General features: G+C 37.3%; 1 protein-coding gene across 1 annotated transcript in view; it reads right to left on the reverse strand.

Moving 5' to 3' along the window:
- The window catches only part of MYRIP (myosin VIIA and Rab interacting protein), a 197,605-nt gene extending 173,092 nt beyond the window's left edge, over positions 1-24,513 (reverse strand). Inside the window, 1 exon segment of the mRNA XM_018075908.2 lies at positions 24,374-24,513. Within this exon segment, the coding sequence (XP_017931397.2) occupies positions 24,374-24,483 (110 nt within the window). The 5' untranslated portion in view covers positions 24,484-24,513.
- Positions 24,514-24,784: the final 271 nt, after the last annotated feature.

A 24,784-nucleotide genomic window follows, 5' to 3' on the forward strand; every position in this document is an offset into this window, starting at 1 on the left:
CCAGCAAAGGCCCAGTAAGACTATTTAGGGACCAGGGCACCTCTCCTACGAGGAAAGCTGAGTGAGCTGGAACTGTTCAGCTTGGAGAAGAGAAGGCCCAGGGGGGATCTTACCAATTTTTCATAAATACCTGAAAGGAGGGTACACAGAAGACAGAGTTAGGCTCTTTTCAGTGGTTCCCAGTGACAGGATCATAGATGATGGGTACCCTGAACAGCAGAAAACAGCAGTCACCTCCATGAAAAGAGAGCAATGGCATAGGTTGCCCAGGGCAGTGAGAAGCTTTTCCTTAGAGAAATTCAAAAGCCACCTGAACATGGCCCTGGTAAACTGGCTCTAGGTGATCCTGCTTGAGCAGGGATATTGGACAAGACGACCTCCAGAGGTCCCTTCCAACCACGTTATGATTTTGTGAACATCAACGAAGTAAGATTTATCATTTTCAGAATAAACTACACTCTAAATGGCACATGCTGTTCAAACCTCAGCAACGTTACTAAATGTTGAGCTGTAGTTCTCATCAATGCAACACTCTTTAGAACATGGTTCAGTAAATACAGATTGGGAAAATTCTGAATAAGTATCACTGTTGGATCAATAATTAAAATGGATGAAATTACGTTTCAAAATTACTTTTAGCAGTAATAAGGCAACAAATTTCTGCTTTGTTACTATGCTTTGATATTAAATATAAATCACAGCAGTTAATAAGCCTCTGGCAAGGTTAATTAATAAGGCAATATCAATCAAATATGAAGTTCTCACGGGACAAATGATACCCATGGCAAAAACAGAGAACAAGAAGAGACGTTCATCAAAAACTAAAAGCCAGGCAAAGACCACATTGTTTCCAAAATGAGACCCTGAACTGGACAAGCATAGCACAAAGACAACACTTTAATACAGTACTTTAATGCATCACCTAATACAATAACTCTAATGCAACAATTTTCATGTTAAACTGCATCTGAACAGAAATACTCATCTACGATGTGCCAAATATCATTGGGTTTTCCCCATTGTAAATTTAAAGTCATCAATTATTAATCTTCTGTGGAATAAAAATCTGGAAACAAATACATGAAAAAATATTCCCTGATGCCCCAAGGCATTCAATCAAAACTTTTGGAATAGCTCCACAGCAGTTCTAGGCTTCACATGAAATGAAAAACTAATTCAGTTTGACTACCCAAAAACATCTTGCTTCGGCTCAAATTCATCAGCTTTATTATCTATGTCTATGCACAGGATACACTATTCTACAAGTGCCCTCTGATTACAACGCCCAAGATTTTGGAGGAAAAAAACCCAAAACATTTCTGAAACCATAGATTATACGCAGCTCTTACATTTTTGCACCCTTCCTGAACAAGATGACATTACAGGATCCATCTCCTCACTGAGCTGGGGTCATACACCTCATCTGCTGTGCAGGTACTGTGTGTTTTCAACTCTCAGTGAGAGAATTAGAGGCACTTAGTACTTCTCTGAATCAGTCTCTTAATGAGAGAGGACCAGGTAGCCTCCTTGACTTCATTTACTGAGCCTAATGCATGGAAAAGACAATGATGAGGAAATTCTTCCTGACAATGAAATTTATTTTTACTTCCAATTAAAAACAAATGAGAACTCTATTGAAAAAAGTAGCATCACAGGATGTTATGCTTGCAGAGTTAAACAAGTGTCAGGAAATACATGAATTCATACAGAATGTGTCATAAATTAATTCCGAATTAGGAGTCAGCTTTTAATTACACTATCTCGTGCTAGAGGTTAAACATACTCCTGAGCTCTCCCACTGATAAAGAGTCTTGATGACCTTCAGGGTATTTTTGACTATTCAATCAAGTACTTTCAGTATGAAGCTGTCTTTATTTCCCATGCTGTTGTCAGAAGCCATTGGCATCAGAAGGCTGATGGAACTCTACTATAAGGCAGAGCAATAAATGTATACAACGACCAATATATGAGCTTTGCTAACAAGAGAAGAGTTCCCAGTGCTCATTAGCTTAAAAAGGTAGTTTGAGCCTGAACTAAAGATGTCCCAAAAGGAGCAGAGAAAGAAACTTGGAGCTCTCAAGCTGGTTAGCCACCTCATGCTGCCTACTTTCAACTTTCTGTATGTTTGCCAACATACAGAAGGAGGAAGGACAAAAGCCATTGTTTATTATGGAAGGGCTCAAGTTAAAAAAATAAAATTAAAAAAAATCCAAACCACTTAACACAAAGAGAAAACCTACAATATCAGAGTTATTGTTCATGACCAGTGACCCAGGAACATGAAGAACCTGAACCTAATAAATTAGTATTTTTTCTATGGTATCTGAAGAGAATTATTTTTATTACAACCAATCTAGCCTTTATGAATAATACATGCCAGCTTCAGACAGACCAAAAGAACAGTTACTCACTACAAAATTACCTATAGGAAGGGAAAAAAAGGACACGTTTTTACTCAACAGATCTGCTTACTGATACTTTCAGTCAAAAAGAGAGCCAATAACTTGCATGTATTTAAAAAAATGTCAGAAAAGATAACATTCTTGCACAGCCAACCTTGCTAAGAATGAGCACAAGCCACCACACTGTGCTTCTGCTGCCAGAAGTACTCTTCACATGCTGGGATTAATGCAGCCATTATTGCCTCAACTAGTCCAACGCGCAAGGGAAGAGGGATTCTGCAGGACACTGTACTCAAGTGACCTTCAGCTAGGTATTCCTACCACTTAAGCAGAGAGATCAAGGATGCTGTAAAACAAGACAGAGATCACAGGGAACATACAATTAGGCTTGACTTGAGATCTAGAAAGAGATTTATCCACAACCAAGAACATAAGAGGTTCAATAAATGAAAACAATGGGAAATAAAACCCACTCAGTGCACAGGCAGCTACACCCAAAACAACTGCCTTGGGAACTAGAACACAAATTGGGCTGTTGTTGCATCTTCATAAAGGGCTTCACATCTGACAAAAAATTGTTGAGAAAACACAGATAAACAAAACATTCATTACTCCTGTGGCCTTCATGTAATGAGGCTGAAGCCTTAATAAAGGTCAGATAATAGTTCTACTGGATGTGTAGAACGTTAAATACCCATCAAATCAATTGTTGCACCTCTCTGTCTGCTGCGAGTTACTGCAGCACACACTTCAGTTTACTAGAAAGATTACAAATTATTTTGACAGTCTTTGCCACACTTTAAAGTGTTTCCCAAACACTGAAAAATTAAAGGTTCAAAATTCAGTGGAAGACTATGAAGACGATCCAAACCTCATCTCCTCCATCTACTGTTCAGCAAGAGCTGCTATTCCAACACTGGATTCTAATTATGTTTTACAGACATACTCATGCCAAGGTCAGCAGCTTTGCAGAGAACCTGTCCCAAGCAGACTTTAAAGGAACAAAATATATACTTATGAACAACCTGTCACTTGTAATATATCTGTTCTGAAAGCAGGATCCGAATGCTTAAGTTTCACAGGCGTCAGTTAAGCGCTACATGTCCAGCCCAGAGAACACTGTACTTGAATGTTATTAGCTGATGGTGGGGGCTGTCAAACATAAAAAATAAGGCACCTCCGGAAATGTGAAGATTCTATCAATATTTTGGAGTAAAAAAATGCTGAAAACCAGTTGGGAGGGAACTTGCAGATATATGCCAGCAACTAACTTAAATTCTTACTAACAAGATGAAAAAACCACAAAAAACAACAACATATTAAACGGAAGTACAAATAAAATGAAGCTTGAATATATTCTCTTTACATGCACATACCACTTCCTTTTTGAAATTAACATCACAATAAATAGATTGCAAAGGACAAGTTCAGTGCAATGACCAACTCCACCTGTGAAAAGTCTGATAAAAGTCTCATATAGATCAGACATACCTATGAATAAAATGCTCCCCAAAAGATATACCGTTTTGGAATTCTTGACTTTTTTAATAACACACTGTGAAGGATACGATTCTAAGACTGCCTTCTTCTAGCATTTCTAACATTTAGAAAACAAGACAGTATATTGATGAGGGGAAGGTTTAAAGTGAAAAAGGTAGTATTTAATACACAAATTCTTGAATGAGATGAAGTGAGAAGTCATGATTGCAAAATAGAATGAAAGCAAAGCAGGTAGCAAAATAGACACGACAAAACGATACTGAGTTCGAAGCTGGTATTACCATCTCCCCATCCACTGCCAAAATCCCAGAAAAAAACTTTCACACCCCAACTTTTTTTGTCCCAACTCTTCTAGCTATTAGGACCAATATTAAGTGTGTCAAAGTTACACATAGAGGATATTCCAGAGGGATAAATCTGTATGCCACACTAATCTGACTTGCCTTGCTTCATCAACTGCAGCCTAATACAGGAAGAGCTATTTGTTCTCCTTTGCCTATCACCTCAAAGAAACTTTTCTGGCTTGAGAAACTGTCTCTTTTTGCCAGGATCCTCTATTCCAACATTTATTTATTTATTTTCTTGACTGAATATCCTATGCAAACAGAAAGTACTTGTTTACGCATTATTTCATTGAAATAAAAATAGAGTTGAGAGCATATTGACAGAATTCTTTAAGACATAAAAAAGGAAAAACCTCAAGTTTAAATGACTGGACCCATTGTTACAATGTATAATCAGTACCAGCCAAGGCAGCAACAATAGCCCTCTCATGCTCTGCTGAGAAGGTCGCACACAGGATTAAAGCTGACAAATCTCCATGGGTGCATGGTTCCACAGAGCTTGCGTCTTCAAGATTAAACCCTTGGTTTTTTATTAATACTACAAAGAGTAAGAACAAAACCTTGTTAAATCAGATACATAAGCTCATTTCAAGAAGTGCCACTGTTCTAACTCAAAATCACGAAGCTAAAGAAAACCCCAAGACAATCTCAGGAAGGCTGAGGCTGGTCACTGCACCCAGATAATCCTTTGCTAAGTAAAGGTCTCTGCCCAGCTACAGTCCTTGTACTCACAGAACACTGTTGGTTTCCTCTGGTTGAGTATGTGCTCTGCTAAGCTTGCAAGTCTACTAGATGAGGATCAGGCTTTTTTCCCAGGGTGCTTAAACTGGCTACCAGCTTCTCCTCTATTTATGTCAATCCTGTCCAGTTTCAAATTCCTGTATGAAGAGTCAATAACCAAAATGAAGACCTCCAAGAAGCAGCACAGTTCAGAATCAGACAGGGGCTGCCAGTTTCAGAGCAGGATCAAAGACCCACAAAAGCAAACTAATTCCTTTGTTCTATGCTCCCCTGAGGCAGAGCAAAGTTAAAACCAGTTCTGAATTGGTAGAAGAAACATAGCAGCTAATAGCAGAGTTGACTTCAGACGAAATACAACACTATTTACACTGTACTAGAGCTGCCCTTCAGATATAGTGAGATAAGTACACCTTGCTCCTTGGACAGGTTCAGCCCTCCTCTGCTTCTTGACTCATGCCAAAAGGCACAGGAAAGAAAAGCTGCAAGCCTGCAAGGGAAAGAGACTGACAGTACACACAGATTAATCAGCAACTAGTCAGAATTAGACATACAGCACAAATGTGACTTTTCAGAAGAACTTTGTAGTGAGATCAGCTGAGAGAGATGAGGCCAGAGCAGTGCTGTCACAACAGCAATCAGTAACACTTCACGGAGATTAGAGCAATTGCACTAACACTTCAGAACTGCAAAGGTTACATTTTTCCTGTGAAATACTTTATTCTGGTAACTACAAAACTCACCAGTACACTTTTACTGTAAAAAGATCTATCAGAAATCTGGTTTAAAAAAAAAACAGTTGCAGGAGATGGAGGAAAGAAAACAAGGAACACACACAACTCAGATTAAGCTTATTTCCCCAAAACAAAGAAACCTTTCTGAACTCCCTCTGACCCATGCCTCTGTCATCTATGGAACCTCAAGTATTATCAAATCAATTACAGAGGATTTTATAGAACTTAAATAACCCAGAAAGGTCCTGCATTTATCCCTGCCAGGTATGTGTGACTCCCATTTCCAAAAAAGGCCACTGCAACACACTTGGCAGCTAAGTAAACTGTAACCAATTATCACTGCACTACTTTTGTTGCAATAAATTCACCAAACTGAAAGACTTTTCTGATACGCTGTAAAGGTCTGTCTTTCCAGTTCAGTGAGTAATTTATAGCTGTCATAAGGCTAATTATATTAAAGCAATCAATATAAGCCTCCATGTACTGCTTACAATAATAAACATTTTTTAAAACATCAGCCATGTTTTAGTGTTTACAGTCAGAAGAGCCAAGTTCACTTTTATTAGATCAGGAACAGATTATTTAACACTGTGACACATTTCAAGTTCCACATGAACAAGACGAGACACATAAAAATAAGAAACTTACATTGTGGGGGTTTTTTTCCGCAAATGTTTTTGAAAGATGACAGAAACACGCCTAAAAGTGAAGTTCTACTTGCCTAAGACCAGATAACATTTTAGGTTTTGTTCTTCTACACAAAGTAGAAAATGCTATTCTTGGACTTAGAAAAGAAAATTAATAACTCTTGCCTTCTTTAACCACAGATCTTTGAGAAATTTACCGGAAGGTGGATTGTATTTTTAATACCTAAGTTAGCCACACTGAGATGATTTAACTTTTCTCGTACATGCAATTACAGCAAAACACCATTTACACAAAAGCAGTTGGTTCTCTGTTGCAAGGCTCTTTCATGCAAGCACTTTGCACATGTTATTTTTTTAGGACTGCACCTCTGCTGGAGCACAGTGAGAGACACAACAGATCTGTCTGACTCCAGAAACAATTTAGTCCTGTTTGTACTGCCTGGGAGCTAGTAAGCCCTGCAGGGACAGATACACCCCCTTTCAGCCATGAGACCATAGTTCTGCTTGATGAGATCCAGTACTGCTGCATGCTACATTACTGACTGTGATCTCTGCCAGCTTTACTGCCCAAAACAGGCATTCCCTAAGCAAGAAGTACAAAAAAAGCATGCTGATGGGCTTAACAATTACGAGTCACATCTTCCAGTCAATGCAACTGATGCATTGATTTATAGGGAAAAAGAAAATCTTTGGAAGGAACTCAGAGCATCTGGCAGTCAACGTAAGAAAGGCCTCTCTTCTACAAGTGTTCTCAACCTCCTCCCAGTAAGCAGAGACAAGAAGGCTCTCCCATCTCTTTGCTATTGGGAATAATTTACTCAAATTGTCTATTTCCACTCTCCTCAGATTAATGAAACAATACCAGACCAGCTGGCAAGAAGTACAGGAAGATGCAATTGAGTGAATGGAGCTTTGATTTGGACCTGGAAGAGTGTCTTGGCACCAGAGGTTGGTCCCTCTCCTCTTCCTGTCAAGCTGGAAAACGGGCCATGGCAATGCTTCAAGAACATTCAAGTGAATGCCTGTCCCCTTCCAGAGTGGTGAGGGTATTTTAGCTGTCTACTGAGTTTTGAACCGCTTCTTTTCCATAAGCAGATAAACTTCTTCACACAGTCATTTGCTGGTGATGATACAGACTTCAGTCATCTAAAGTTCCCTTCACATGAACAACAAAGTTTTTACAGTATTATTCCCTAGATAGGTAAGTACCCTTACCTATTGAACAGGGGACAACAGCTACACAGAACGCTGAACAACTGCCTCAGTGTCAGATGCCAATACAATGACTGTACTGCATTGCTGTGCTTGGTAACTAAATAACAAATAAATTTTTAATCAAATTTGTTAGGCAAAAAGATATAGTAGACTGGAAGTAGAAACATTACATTTGCGCAAACCATGAAACAGAGGAGAATGCAGTTTTATCATCTGGAAGCAGGGAGGAGAAAAAGGAAGGATGAGCATATCCTCCTTTGGTCTACAAAAATAGAAAGAAGAGGGGGAAAAAAATTGCACTTCCTCCATCTCTTAGTATTTCACAACCCTAAGTATAGGACAACTAATTTTTATAGCCTAAATTTAATCAAATAGTAAAAATGTGTCTATTCTATGATCAAATGAGAAATTCTACAGAACATAAATTCTGAGACACTTTCAACCGTAAGTCACCACTTGCAACTTTCTCTACAGCAATTTACTGCATGATGTATAGACAAATATTTCATTACGGATTGCAAGTAATAGCAATCACAGTGTAATTCAGTGTTCAGAAAAAATTATGAAAAAGTGCTAATTTTTACATATTGCTTACCAAATCCTTGTGATGAGTCTAGAAATTAAAAAAAAAAAAAATCATTCTAAGTATTTATAGTACATTCTGCAATGTCATGTATTTTTTCTTTTTTGTTTGTTTCTTGCACAAGACAAACATTAGCAAGCAAAAACCTTCAAAGCCTACTTCGCTGTTAAACATTTTAATAACAAATTCACTTTTAGCTACAAAAGTTAATGACAAATTATCTGTTAATGCTAGTAGAAATCAGGTAAGGAAGGGGAAATATGAATATTGTGCGCTATATGCATGTTTGCAATAAACTACAACCTATCTTTTATAGGACAATTTAGTTCATTAACATTCAAGTAACAATTGTAAATGGATGGACAAAAGACAAATAGCCATAATGCCAGTTCTCTAAATTTTGAAGATTTAGGTCTATATTAAAAGCTAAAGCTTCTCATGATAGGTTCATTTCAGGAAACAGATGCAGAAATGGTACTTGATTTGCATCTAACCCACAGAGACTAAAAACATCAGGACAATGGTAAGAAACAGGTCTTAAACAAAAGGTTCAATATGTTTAAAATTTTAGCTTTTGAAGTGTTAGTACCTCAGGCATGGAATTGTGAGTTGATGGTTCCAGAAATGTTAACTTGAACCGGAACACAATTCCCCTATTTTTTTATACTGCAGACTCTCTCCCAGTGAGTGTTCAGTTATACTTGTTTGATGAAAATCAGTATATAACTTATTTCTCAGAAGCCCTGAAGACATAGCATTGCTAAATTGAAACACAGATGGCTTTATTACTTCCTGTGCAATATTTTACAAAAAATTTTAATTACTCACAATCATGCAACCCTACTGCTGATGAAAAGGCTGCACAAGCAATACTTCCATCCAGTGTTTAAGGGACTTCGAAAGGACAGTAATGAATGAAATTGAAAGAACTTAGTTCCACTTTTGCAGCAGCAGTCAAGTTTTGCAGTTAATATCAAGGGGATAGAGAATGCATTTGGTAAAAGAACACCAAGAAACAGTAAATACAAGACTTCAAAGAAGAATTTTTACATTTAAGTTTTTTGAACCAGGCATACATTAGAGGGTTTCGTTAAGTCAAACACAATCACACCCGCAGCACCTTGCTAAGTCACAGGCCGCCAATATCTGTGAAACTACCTCCCTTTCCTCCCCAAGGTAGGACAGAGATTTTTGAGTCTACTATGGCAACACATGGAAGAGCTTCAAGACCACACCTCACACCCTCTGTGCACAAACACAGACAGTCACTTCAGTGAGATGAGTGTAATTTTTCTCACCCTACCACATGCTTCATGACCCAAGGAAGAGGCAGGATACTAAGAATAGCATGACAAAATCTGAGTGCTAGTTGAGACCTTTCGAGCACAAGGAGAAAGTTCCTACACCCACAGTGCTTTAAACCAACAGCCAGGATCACTGCAATGCAGTGGCATCTAGGTTCTGGTCCTCAGGAAACATCAGGCTTTTCTGCTTATAATGGCAACTGCTCGTTGTACAAATTCCTTCTGTATGAGGCTCCCCTTCCAGTCAGTTTCTTGTGTAATTTCACCAGATTGCATAAAACATGGAGGGAAAATGGATTCCCTGCCAAAAATTCCTGTCAGGAAACAACATCCACTTTTAAATAACCTATCGTGACTAAGGACCAAGCATGGGCTTTGTTTAAATACAGTATTTTCATTGCCTTTTCTGATGTTGATAACAGAGAGAGTAATTATATAACCCAAAGGCTCTGTAATAAATACCACTGTGTGGCTTATTATGGCCAGAGAAATAGATTTACTGTCTCAAAGTCTAAAACTATGGCAATATGTGAAATTCTCTCAACATTTGCTTATCTATTAAAGCAAACCTAAATATTTTTCTAAGAAGCAGATCATGTGTATCAACATGAGGCAGTAAATAGTGGCTCACAAGCCAGGTAGGAAAATGAACAGATAGCAGAATTTAAAGCTTTGCAAAGCAGCAAAGTACTTGGAAACAAATGAGGAGTTCCAAAAGAGAGAAGACCCATACAACGTGTATCATATAGATAGCACACACACATAAACAGCTTCCTCTTTTTCTCTACAGAATTAAGTTCCCTAAAATCAAAACCTTCTAAAAATTTTATGAAATGTATCTAAATATCTTGATTTTGAGAAGAATCTACATGACTTTACACAATGAACGATGACTGGCAGATCATCACAGTATGATCCTGTATTTCAGGCTTATGTCTTTTTAATCCAGCTTTCTAATTTATCTCTGACAGAGACAGTATTTTAAACTGAAGTAATGGTGGGAATGAATCTGTAACATTTATTACACAGCCAAAGGTTTACTGTTAACATAAAAAGAAAGTCTGTGCTACGTTGCTACTCGACAGTTACCTCAGGAAGTTACCTCAGTACAATTCATTAGAAACACAGTACAACAACATGGGCTCTCCACAAACAGCTTTCCAGGTTGCTATATAGCTTTTAATGTAGGCCTAAGGAGTTCTACTGGTCAGCTATTAAGAGGTGTAAGGAAACAAAAGGTATTATCTACTCAGCCCCTTCATCAAGTGTTTTCAGGGCAGACCAGCCTCTTCACCAGCAGGAAAGGAATTAATGAATTCATCTCTTTCCTGAGTGAATTGCTCAAACTGAAAGAGAGAGGTCTGGGAAACTCTTTATATCCTCAAACCTTTCTTCTGCAATCCCAAATACAAAAGTCATAATAATAAGATGCTCTAACATGCTCAAACATAAAGTATCTGCTGATGTTTTACCCAGAACATGGCAACAATAAAATATAACTGCTCCTCAGTCATGACATATTTTCTCATCACAGATATCTGTGGAGGATATTCATTTTTCCAAGATTTGCACCATATAAAAAGAAACAGTGTTTGTTATTTCTGTCACCCAATTCCTAACTGCTTCATGAAAGCTAATGTCCATTATCATCTCTACAGCAAGCTGTTATGGTCTCAAGTTTTACTACATTAGGCATCTACAATGTTAGGTGGGAGATAGGACCAGATTCCCAAAATGCAAAGACTAAAATACATATGTATGTTGGAGTTGCAGTGCTTCATTGTTTGGTTTTTACTATTCAGAAAGACTTTACATCCTCCATGCTAATTGCTGTTATCAAGAACTAAAGTATTTGAGTAAAGAAAGAAATCCATAGTACTGAAGAGAAGTTTTATCCATGCAAAGCCAACCGAGCTAGACTCATAAACCACACCAGAGGCAGCCAAATCAAGAGAATATAAGCAGGATAAAGGGACCATCGGATTTCACCAGATAATAGTGACTTCTGCCTCTTTTCCAAGCTCCCTTGTCTCAGATAACACAAATCACTATTGCAAAGTGTTGTAAAATACTGAAGCAAAGTAATCAAAGGAAAATGCCACCACACTAGGTGAGCTAAATGTGGAGACATCAAATATATGACTGAAATGCTTTGCCAAATTTATGAGATTACTATTCTGCAGCAAGCATCAGTATTAGAAGATTTTTTTCACTGAATGAAAAAAGCACCACAGCAGTTTTCAAAGTTCCTACCTCTTTGTATACACTACAGTTATATACTGCTGATTTACTCATCACATCAATTTTAATTAATGCTAATGTTGATAATTGATGCTAAAGCAGCAATGTTTGCAATACCAAGATAACGTACCTATTTAAGATCATCATTTCTGCTCAAAGTGATGACACTGCACTTTCCTTTTGCAAAATTAACCGCTTAGCTAATTTATTCAAAGTAAGTGTTGTATGGATGGGATTGTTTGCTTAAAAGAACATTTTAAGGTAGAGACCTGTTGTCGGGCATTTCCTGTTCAACAGTCTACAAGATCGCTTAACTGCTGAATCTCAGCAGTTCCAACTGCCATTCCTAGCAGGAGTCACCAATGTATCCAAAGCCTACATTACTTAACTCAGCTATTGTAAACATGAGACTGGGGGAATATTAAGAACAGCCTGTGTTATCACAAGAAGTGCCAATGCTATCAACTTAACCAGAGAAATGTAGGTCAAAAGTAAATTCTGTGATGGTAGAGTTGCTGTCCTTTCTTTTACGAAACTAAATCCCAAGTTGATTAATGGAATGTTGCATCTTTTTTAAATTACTCAAGGGCACAAATGCTTTGCACTAGAGTGCCTGGAACTGCTTCCTCAATTGATTAAAGACAAATGAAGTTTGAGAGAACTGTCAGCCAGGAGAATACTTTTTGGTGATCACAGACTCTGCTAAGGACTAGAATAATATTTTGTTTGATTAGGAAGAAAAATTATTCCTTCTTGTGCTACTAATACTTATTTTCTGTTCTCATTTTTATTCAGAATGCAAAAAGATAAAAATACCAGCCTGGAATTAAACTAAAAGTTTGGCAAATGTACAGAATTTGAAGGCTGTTCATCCTCAGACCCACTATAAAACATCAAAAACACCTTTGAGTACTACTTGTACAGTAAAATTACATTTTTCTTTATCAAAATGATCAATCAGCTATACACAAAACACAAATTCACATTCCACTATTATGCACTGAATGCACATACTAAATGCATATTACCTGTAATAATATAACAGCGAAAAAACAACAGGCAACATTTATGAGGCATATAGAAACTTCATATGGTATCTTATGGCATGGAGCAAATTTCTTTACTACTGACATTATTTAGATTAGTCTCCTATCTAAGAAGAGATATTCCACACCTGTCATACAAATACGTGACTATTTTCATATTAGTCCACAATTCATTAAAATCAAGTTTTCAAAAGACAGTCACAGGTGACATCTTGCCATCAACTGAAGCAACATCAACTGAAAAGACAGGTTCATTCTTTTGTGTGACCAAGGTAATGGAAGGATTACCACAGGATTATCTCCAGGATGACTGACAGCCTACATAGAGTTACAAAAAAAGCCTTTAAAATTAATCGTATTTTCAACATGCCTACCAGAACAACACAAGTTTATTTTTGTTTTCTTAAACAGGAAACTAAAGGAGAAAAAACACACAAAGTCGAAATGGAAGCAAGTAACTCATCACTTCCTGCAAGTTCAAAACTATAAAAACCATAGGACCGCAGTGGCAACATTAATGAGCTGCCCTGTTTTAATGACAGATCTTCTATCACAATACAATGGTCCCCTTCCTCCTACTGCTATGCTCTGAGCAAAACCATAAAGTCCATCATGCACTGATGGAAAACTGAGGTGGGGAAAAGGAGAGAGGTGCCACTAGCACATAATCAGCTGCCTTCATTGGCAAATACTACAGTAGCCAAGAGAGATATTAAACTCTTTTTTTAAGTCTCAACCAAAGTGTTTCTGAGCAGCAGAAAAATTTTATTAAATCCCTGCCACCTCCATCTCTTTTAATTGCTTTCTGATTTACAGTTCTTTTGTTGACATGCAAACACCAACTTCTGTGCTTCATTCCATTTCCAATGTGCTTCCCAAAACCAAGATAAATTCAGAATGTCCTTTCAAGCTGGAAGTGCTGCAGAAACACCAAACCATATGTAACCCATATCCTCCAATATTTACCAGTCAAATCATAATCCACACTGTATCAAGAACCATACACAATTTGCCATAAAGTGGTATTAGTTTTGCATCTTCATAGTGCACTGAAGAACTGCATTAATGAAGACTTACTATGATTCTCTAAGATACTAATCCTGTTGAAAACCAATTTTATAGAGATATTTATTATTTTCCTTTATGGAGTTGGTATAGAAGAATGAGTAAAATAAGTACCATAGACAAAAAAGCTTAAAAAAGTATGTTTGAGTTCAGCTGCTTTCAGAAGAACTTTAGGTCATCTTTAGGAATCAAATTATTACAGCAATAAAGGAAAAGAGGCATAAGCAAACATATTGACCAGTTATAATTCATTTCAACCAAAGACAAAGGACGAGCCTGTTACACAGTCTTCTCTAGTGTGCAGTTCAAAGACTTGCCTCTGGCACAGAGCCAAATACATACCAACTGTAAATAAAGGCAACAGAAGATTAACAATTTACCCCAAGTGAAATTACAGGAAAAAGTATGACTCTGTACTAACAGCCCACATGTTAGTTCCTTCCCCTAAGCAAACGTGAAGCTCTTTATTGTAACTCCTCAGGGGTAAATTATAATTATCTTGCATTTATCATAGGGTAGTATCATATACTATAGCAACACCCATTGCAGCAAAACTTGATGGTATATTAAGTTGCATAATACCTTCATTTGAGACACAGCTTACAATTTTTGTACGTCTAAAATATTACAAATGCTAATTTTTTTAAACACATTAATTTCTACCACTACTCTTTTATCTATTATTTTCATAGAGGTAACAAAAGCAAATCCATTTCATTTCGCATATGAACCAACAAGTGGTAGAATGTGTTACAGTAAAAAGTATCTCCAAAGACATTTCTGAAGCAACACTTTGGGAGTGTTGACAAAGTGTTTTGACACCTTTGGTATTCTCCGATACATGTATAGCCCTCTTTCATTTCTTGGAAAACGTTCACTAATTTCATTTAGAAAGAAAAACGCTGAGAAGTTTGCCATTTGTGAAACAAAGATCAGTGATCTTTAACATGCACCTCAACTCAGTCAGCTCCATTCCCCTCCCAAAAGTTGTCCAGCAGTCCTTGGAACTCACCATAAACAGACAACATGCTTATAAACACTAAAAAATGATCTCACCTCTAGGTACACACTGTGACATTTCTGGAAAGCGAGTAGATCATAGTTTGCAATAGTTCATTTTGAAATGATGTAGAATAGTGAAGAATCCGGACCAAGTAACTTACAAAGTAGCTATCTTTTCATAACTTCTCAAGACACAGGTTCCTAGACTCAGGACAGATTTCTAAGAACTGGTATCCCATTTAGCACAGCTCATTCCTCTGGGGCAGCTTGAAGTAGGAAGCTGCACAAGATAAGTTCTAGAGAACCTGAAGGATGAGGTGTTAGGTGAATACAAACTCACCAAAGCAATTTATTAACATTCATTCACCTCTGCTGATTCAATAATTCGAGGCAGATCCTGTGACATACTCCCTAAGCCTCAGTATAGTGAACAAAAACCTGAACTTGCTCTTTCTAATACAGTGGCCTTACCTTCTCAAAGTGCTCATTCCACACATTTTTATTTGCCATGAATATTTGTTGAACATTTATTTGTCATGTGTATTCCAAGATGCTTTCGGTTCTTCATAGGCTTCAGAAAGGAAATATTAGCAAGTATACAAAATGCACCTTTTTATAATCAAAAGCATGGACAGTAGGATACAGCTCCCTACTCAGTACGCAAAGGTAACTCAACTTCACAATAGTCCTCTTCCACTGTCACCTTCCTGCTGTTACTTACAGCTGTTCTTGGTTTTACTCATAGCTGTGGGCACTGGAACTGGTCACAAAAAATTACCAGAGAAATTTCATCATCTATTAAGAACACAGAGCATGGAAATTCCTGAAGTAAGCAAAGACAAAGACAATCCCTTGATTCACCAACAGCACTTGAAATAAAAATATCAGCAAATCCAACTTCTAGTCAATACTAATTTCCTTAAATCTACTATCTCTGAAATATAATACTTCTTAAGAATGGTTACTGCTATGTAGGCAGAAGCACAAGTCTTTTCCTTTCACAGACATTAGTGTTTCTTAAATGTGTACTTTTACATTTCCACAACGCACGTTTCTGAAAAAAAGGATTAAAAGTCAAATTTCAGATCTAAATGACAAGTCTCATCATTCACAATGATGACCAGTGTTTCTTATTTTCTTGAAAACCAAAGGCGAGCATAACGAAGATAGGAAGCCATGCAGCTTCAGGCAGATCCATCCAGATCGGTGAAGCCAAGGACAGGTCTTATAGTATGTTGCTATAGAAACTTACAGTAAAACTACTCCTTTTTGGCACTAAAAAAAAAAAACCCCAAACCTGAAACCAACCCACATTTTAAATACAACGCCTCTTCCAAAACTAAGACTTTGCACATATTACTTACAACTTAGTGAACATTGTACATAAATGCATTCAGAGTATTCCTGTTCTCTAAACTCTAATCTGAAGAATAAATCCTGAATAAGTTACATTATGTAGCCATTCTTTTCACATTTATTTACATGTTCTACCATAACCTGAAAGTACTACTAATTGTACTGCTATAACAACACCTGAACAGAGAAATCAATATTTAAGGCAGACTAAATTGTAAAGACAGGAGTCCATATGCAAGAAAACAACCTGCACTGCAGGGCTAGTCCAGTGAAAGAAGATTACTCCTACAAGTCACGTTTAACATCTTAGACTCTTCATACACAAGGCATTAGAGATTAAATATTGATTTTACATTATAGCCATTCATTATCACTAGGAACACTCACTCCTTTTAGCTAAACTGTAGCCAATAATTTGATTAGTCATAACCCACAATGAAGATCAAATTACATTAAAAAAAGCCTGCAATACGTTTTATAACATCTCTGCAACATCATACTGCTTCTTTTTAATACTTACCCACAGGTTATGCAAGCTTAGCACAGTGTATGCCAGCTGTGTTCAGCTATATCTCCATAGCCTGTCCAATATTAAAAATGTTAGCTGGAGATATTTCTTTCTACACAAGTTTCTCTAACATTCCCTAAAACCAGGCTTCTTGCACCTTTTCATAAGCATCAAGAAACCTGAGAGGTGGTGCTTGGTTCACTTCCTCTCAGTTGAAGCTGCATTTGTAAACACATTTTGAAAAAGCCAAAACTCACATCTGGAATTGCCTGTATTCAAACATCTGGCACTAAGAATTTGTTGAGAAATTCCATCTATGCTTTTGCTATAGCATCTACATGTCATTCAGGTAACAGGAACAGTCATAGTAGGTTCCCATTGTAGTCACAAGCATGCACAAGCAAGATGCACAGAACTTGCTTTAGAGGCACCTAAGCTCTTTGGCAGTACTCTGGCATTTTTTCCTCAATTAGAGAGAAAAAAATCTGGACCTAAATCTATAACTTAAAGAGCTGAAAGTTCTTTGCTTCTAATGACAGATTCTTTCCAGTGCCCTGAATTCTGTCTTGTAAACCATAAATTAAAATCTACCCTCTTGTCAACTTCAACGATTTTCTCCACTTATAGGTGCAGAAAGGGTCAATGCTGAGTCAGCAGAACCTACATCCTCACTGCCTTTGTACCAGGACCCTGTGGTGTCAGGGCAGGGACTTTTGGGCAAATCACAGAAAGGACTCAAAACATTGTTGTCCTGCACATGAAGTAAGATGTTGTATCATTGCTGAGATGCCTACTTTCTTGTCTAACCCCAAACACAGCATAATTCCACAGCAAGCAGAATGCTTGGATCAATATTTCCTGAAATTAGTGGCAAGTTAGAGTTTTTAAATGCATTTTAAAGTGCATCCTTACTGACTGTAGCAAAAACAACCACTAATTATCTGACTTTCATGCAGAATTCATCCAGGTCAATGTTTTTTGATAAGCAAATTCTTGACCTCAGGTCAAGAATAAGGTCTTATTCTTGACCTGAGAATAATGCTAAGGGGTATCTGTTAAAATATTAAAGACAGCTTTTGAGAGAGGGAAAGCATCTAGTACACAGATGCACTACTGACAACTCTTAATCCTGACAGTCTGTGTGAGCTAGAAAATAGGTTCCTTTGAATCTTGGAACATTATGTAACAAAACTGCTGATAAGCTATAAAAAAAGATGTCTTGCTCTTAATCTTGTTAATGAACTCTTACTTCCAGGAAACAGCTGTAGTGCCCTAGATATGTTTTAATCCCGTTTTATAAGTCAAAGCAGTAGCAAAATAATGTATTAAGCTGCAGATATGATTCTGAGGAATCATTCTTTGCACCCAAAAATAATTTTAGACATAGGAGAGCTAAACTTATGACAGCTCACCAGAGCCTTGCCCTGGAAAAGTGTGCAGCTGTTTTAACACAGGAAGCACAAAGAGCACCATTTTCAGAGAAGGAGTAAACACTCTAAGACCTTTTTTCATAGGGAGAGAACGTGTCTGTCAGGACAACACATAAAGACATGCTACTCATTAGTGTGGCCTTATTCCCAAGCCTCATGAGCAGAAGCAGGGATATGATGTGGTATTTTACAGCCTCCTTCTCTGGATCCCTTGAGAAGTCAAAGAGCAGGCACAGGAACCAGAACAGTGACTATCTGCTGAAAAAAAAAAAAAAAACAAACTCAGGGTAATGGACAGAAATGCTCTTTGGGCTCACCCCACACTGTTCATCAGAGTGAAAGGTAGCAAGGCTGACCTTATGAAATCACTTCAAGTAACAAGGTATTGATCACAAGTCCATCTGCTGTAACACTGAAGCTTGTGACAATGAGACCAATCTCCTGTTCCTTCCTCACTAGGAAAACAGCTATAAAATTGTTTTGCTTGGAGGCGAGGAGAGGAGGGAAGACAGACAGGGTTTTTTTGCTTGGTTTTTGTTTGGTTTAAGGTATTTGATACAAGCCTGCCACAGGAAGGAGGAACAAGAACTGATATGTAGAATCAACAGATAGTTACCCAAATGTCTGACTTGGCATTTTGCCAGTTTGATATGACTCACACTGACAATATTTTGATTAATGGAGTTTGGAAGAAGTTCAATATTTTATCCACTATAAGACCCATGACACATACTGTAAAAACACCAAAGTTTACAGTAGTCTGACAAGAGAAAGTGTCAAACTGGTTTCTGGGTTTTGTCAGGTATGAGAATTTGTTTCTTCAGAAGCTTCTTCATAAGGTCTACTCATGCTGCAATGGAATATTCTGAAAAGAGAGCAGAAAGAAGAAAGCAGGCAAAAGCGATTCTCAGTTTAAAACATTTCATCATCTTTTACACAAGGCTCTATTCTAATGCCTTACTCATTCTTTGACTAAAAAGATAATTAGAACAACCAGAGTAGAGAGGGCCCTCCAGTGAGCACAGACATCTAATTTTTTTCTGCAAATAAAATACTTCTGGAGATTTGATCATGAATCACTGTGTTTGTCTTTACTACAGCTGAAAATGTGACTGTATAAATAAAGGTAGCAAAGCTGATATTCATCAACCCAGCTATGAAAAGCACTGTAATGGTTCTGCCTCTGGGTGACAGTCAATTCTCAACACTTCCCTTGTGCTATTCCAGCAATCCCACGCAACTGTTTTAAGTTATTAATGTGGCACCATAAGGTCAGTAATTTTTTTTTGTAAACACATTTTCTCAGGTCAGAAAACAGAATCATTTTAAACAAAAGAGAACCACATTGCCTGCAAAGAAATGTTTTCATACCTGCCCAAATCAAGTTTTTAAGTTTTTTCAGTAGAATACCACTACACAAATAGCTGATCCAGCATTCACTACCGGAATGGACACTTTTGTTAACTAAGAGTTATAGAAAGACAGTTTAAGTCACTCTGACCACGGTCTCCTAAAGTAAAGTGGTTGCTGACAGGCAAAGCATCTGCTCTGTTTGCAGCTGGTCAGCACTGAGCCCTTTCTATGCCTGCCCCCTTCCACCCTTCTAACTTTTCTCCCTTTGCAGTTGTTCTGAATGTTAAATTTAGAATCAGAACAGCCATCTTTCAACCTGTCCACACGGCTAAAATGTAGTAGGTCAGAAACATCTACCACAATATGATGATTCATCAATTATTTTCCATAAAATGATAATTTCACTTATTTAAAACACCCTTACTTCTCAGCATTCCTGACCTAAAACAAATGGACAAGCATTTTTAAAGTGGTAACTCTAAAAACAAACCAAAGCGGCACTTGAAAACAGCATTAGCAGGCAGTAAATGGCAACAAATAAAAGACAGTAAACTCTTTTACACATCTGTTTCTGTAAAGAGAAATATCACACAAACACACATTTGGCCTTGTAAGCTCTCCTCTGTCATTTCTTAAAAAAAATTAAATAAAAAAAAAGAGCACACAAACCCCGCCATGAACTGCAGATATGACAAAGCAAAACATTCGATGTTTAACTCTCAACACAGTCCAATCTTCCCCACTGCAACATTATGCATCTGCATGTCTGAAATTCAAGATTAATAAATATGTACATGAGAAAATCAATCATTAGCATGTCCAGTCAGCCTCCTCAAAAAGCCAGCTATGATTCCTAGTTTCCCAGGAGCCCAGAGACAGCCTGCCAGAGCTTCAGTGGCAGAGGGGATGTACACGAGTTTGTACTACCACAGTCTAGTTCTGAGCACACATGAAAAGCAACTCAAAACAATCACCTTCCTAGTTATGCCAGATCTGCCTGGTTTTTCTACTTCAACTGATTTACAGTAAACTAAGCCCATCTATTTACAAGTCTGTATTACAGTTTTAGCCTCAGTGGCTCTGGATTTACTAACACTGAGAGTAAATAAAAACATAACACTACTGCCAAAGAACAGAGCCAGTAAATAATCAAAATAGAAAGATAATGGGTGAACAAGGGAAAAAGAACAGTAAATATTATTAATCTGATACCAGGCTGAAAGTCATTGCAAAAAAAAGAAACTGAACTGATATGAAGTAGTAAGGCATAATAAATCAACCACTCTAAACACTAAAAATGTGCATATGTTTATCTTATTATTATCTTACTATTTTTAGCCAATCTTTTTCTTTCAGTAAATGTACAAGAGCAGCCTGTCTGATAACACTAGGATGAAGTTGTGAGAATTATTTAAATTAGAGAACCACTGCAAAAAATTCTCACTGCAGAGAGATTCTAAACAGCTTTGCAGTGGAAAATGCAGATGGATCAGTATAGCTTTTCTCCACACATTCATTATGTCATTTTGTTTACAGAATATGGAAAAATAAATTAACATGTAACAACTGCAATATCATAAAAAACATTGGTATGTTAGCTCTAAAACAGTTACCATTTTGTTTCACTAGTTTAAAAACACATTAGAAGTAAAGATAAGCTTCACTTCTTGTACTATGTTACTTAACTGTTCAGCTGCCACTAGCAAAGTAAAATTGAAGGCATCAAGCACTCACAGTTCCCTTAGCTTTCATTGTTCTCCTGATACAGTGGAAATTTATCATATCTTCCCTTAACTAGTTCTTGATCTTTAGAAATAATTGCTACAATAGGAATAATCCAGAGACAGATCCATGAAACAGCTACTTCAGTCTTTGTGGGGAAAAGCACCCAAAAATAAAACTATCTGACATGAAAAATTATAAAGAAGCCCTATTTTGAGAAAGTATCACATGCAAAAACTTTAACAGTTCTAGTTAAAGACTAAAGCTCCTACCTCAAATTAATTACAGGACGAAAAAAAAACACCACAAAAACATACCTTCAGATTTAGCTTAGTTTTGGATTTGTTAACAAAAGTCTAAAAGTCCAACATATAAAATATATATGCCGATTTTTTTATCCCAGAAAAGATCACAAAGCTTTACAAAGTTTCACTTGTAAAGTGAAACTATACTTTAAACCTTGCCAGTTGATGACTTATACAAATGCAATAGAGTCAAGAACATCAAATCAGACACAAGATCTAATCAGTTTTCTTATAGGTTGAAAAATCTAATATATAGCAAGATCATAGAAGTTTCTTATAAGATTATATTTTCAATCACATAATAAAACAAAAAGATGTGTTGCTACATACTTCCTTTAGCTCTGCATTTTGTACAAAAAAAATGAAAAACCCAAACCAAAAAACCAATGAATGAAAACCAACCAGACTAGCACAATTTAAAACAAACCCACAAAGTCATAGCTTTTAAGTCAGAAGTAAGCTTTGAACTTCACAGGCAGTTTTTAAAGTCATTAAAACTATTTAAATTCATATCTTAAATATCAGCCTACATTTCAAAACTTCTACTTTGTCAGTACAGCTCATTATTTGCAGCACTTTAATATACTTTAATACTTGCAAAAGGCATGAACTTTGCAAGAAGAAAAGAGTACGTAGTCATATATAAGCTGAGTCTGTGTGTTTCTCCTTCTTTTCCAGTGGCTTATCTCTCTTCTTACACCAGTTTTCTACTTGTGATAATTCAATTATCAAGTCTCATGAAAATCCTCAGTAGCAAAATGATAAAACACAAGCAACACAATCTATCCAGGCTTTCTGGTCAATTTTCTGTGAGCATGCTTTACATCCTTCCCCTTCCTCCTCCCACTATAGGATCTAGTTGTATGGAATAGGCAAGATGCCCCAGCACTTCCTAGCTGTAGTATGCTTGCTCCAGCAAGATACAATCAGTTATATTATAAAAAGCCAGACAAAGCTCATGCACTCACTCTCCTAAAACTGCTTCCAGAATCTCTTGGCTTTGTTGTGAAAGATTACCAAAATAACCAGTACAATCCATGCCATGACAAACAGTCATTAAAAAAAAAAAAAAAGATCTGTGTGCCATCCTTATCCAGTCTTTCCTCCCCACAGCAAGCTTTCACTACCAACCCAAAAAAGAACTTGCACAGCATGCCAAAACTGAATTAGGTCTGTGCCACAAGCTGCCTTTATTATTCCTAATGTTCCAAGTAGTTTCAGGAAACAGTAACAGAAAATTGACAAAGAAAGGATTCCCTTAGTTTCAATTCCATGTAAGACATATACCTAGTTTTCTGTTTATTTCAGTCATAATCCTGCTCCATTGACTTCAGTTTAGTGCTGAATGCCTGAGATATGAATAGCACAATAAGAGAAGGTGCATTTGCCAACCATAGATAGAGACTTCAGAGTATGCTAGATAATAAATAATGATGTTTTCAAAGAAGGTAATATAAAAATCAGACATAATAATTCAAGGAAATGTTGAAACTACAAGAAAAATATTGCATCTACCAATTCAGGTCTCGGTCCATGGTCCCTTTGTCACATATGGAAGTTCTTGAGTGTCCTAGTTACAAGGGCTGGGACCAGTTTATCACTATGTGGGTATAACCAAAACTGCGCATTCTACACCCTCTATGTCATTTCTGATGGACTGTTAATAAATGGATTGTTTGCAGCAGCTGCCCAGGGCACACCTGACACCTCAGACTACAAGATGGGTGTTAAAAAACACTGCAAGACGGGAATGTTCCTTTGTCTTCATACCAATGACTCAGCTGTGATAACTCCCCTCGGGAGCGGGGGCATTAGCACCTTCACACCCAGCCTGAGGGGTCATCTCTGCTAATGGGTCACAATGAACTGGCCTAAGAGGCAGCTGCAACAACCTAGACCATCAAAGATTTCAAAAATATCCCATGACTCACAGAGTTAAATCACCCATTGTGAAACTCCATACCCTGGGGGAAGTACTGGATATTACCACTAGAACCTGAGCACATATAATCTTGGGGTTTTGAGATTTCAGGTCTCCTCAAATGCAGAGGAGAACCAGAACTTCAACAGGACTGTGACTGCCACTCTTGACAAGACTGTGACCATCATCCAGACCAACAGGTTTCCTTTTCCTTTTGCTTTGCAACCAGTGGGGCCACATGGTGCTCTGCACAGGAGCTAACAAACACCATTCTGGTCTTGTTCCAGGGTGTTGGGTTATACATCTGTCCTTGTGGGTTAAAACAAGGGCTGTTTTCTCCATATCATTGCATTTATTGTAATCTTTTCAGTAAATTGTAACTCTGACTTGTAGCCTCTCTTGAGTTTGGTTCATTTCTCCTCTGGTTTACTTTTAAACCTGCACGCTGGGCTAAGAAAGTTACCTTGCCAACAAATTCCATTTGTTTTCTTCTGGGTTGTTTCTGCTTGCAATCATTTTGTACACAGACTACTGAAAGCAAAATTAAAACACAACAGATAGCTTATCCCATTGACTATTTTGGGGGAAAGAGATGGGTTCAGATGTTTGCATGTAGACAAAGTTTCTGAATAAAAGAAAAGAAACTGACTACAGCAAGCAAAAAATTTCCTTAACATGAACTTCTGCTTTTGATAAAGTAGAACACTAGTTAGCATCTACCCAGGAAATATACAGAGATGATTTAGAGACCATTACTGGGGTCTAGGCTAGAATAGACTAAACACAAAAATGAATGACTACTCAGTAACTGAATTCAGGTGGAGGACATCGGATGTTTCTCGCTTGTGTGACAGGAATGACTATTAATGCATAGAACACCAGAAAAAAGTTGTCTTTTCCAGTATCCTCCAAAACCAGTTTGTAATAATCCAAATAGATCAATGCTTTTATTCTTACCTCAGCCTTTCTTCTTCTTTTTTACGAAGGCTGAAATCTCGCTGAACCACCTGGAGTACATGCTCTGCTTCTTCATCAGTCAAGCCAGAAAGATCCAGTTTTCTCCCCATTATATACTGTGTCCTGGATATGAATAACTATAAGGAATATCTGAAATCGGAGACAGAAAAGAACAAAAGAAATTGAAAGCACTGCTATTTTTCGTAAGAGTGTTGAGATCACAAGCACATCTGCCTAACAAAAGGAAAGCTGCTACCACAAACATCAGAAAATAAATGAATCTTTTTGGTTGGAAAAGATGTTCTGTGATCATTGAATCCAACCGTTAACCCAGCCAAATCCACCACTAAACCATGTCCCTAAGTGCCACATCTGCACATCTTTTAAATATCTCCAGGGATGGCAACTCAA

The sequence above is a fragment of the Manacus vitellinus genome, unplaced genomic scaffold (genome assembly GCF_001715985.3).
Source record: "Manacus vitellinus isolate BGI_N305 unplaced genomic scaffold, ASM171598v3 scaffold_3_pilon, whole genome shotgun sequence".
Lineage (NCBI taxonomy): Eukaryota > Metazoa > Chordata > Aves > Passeriformes > Pipridae > Manacus > Manacus vitellinus.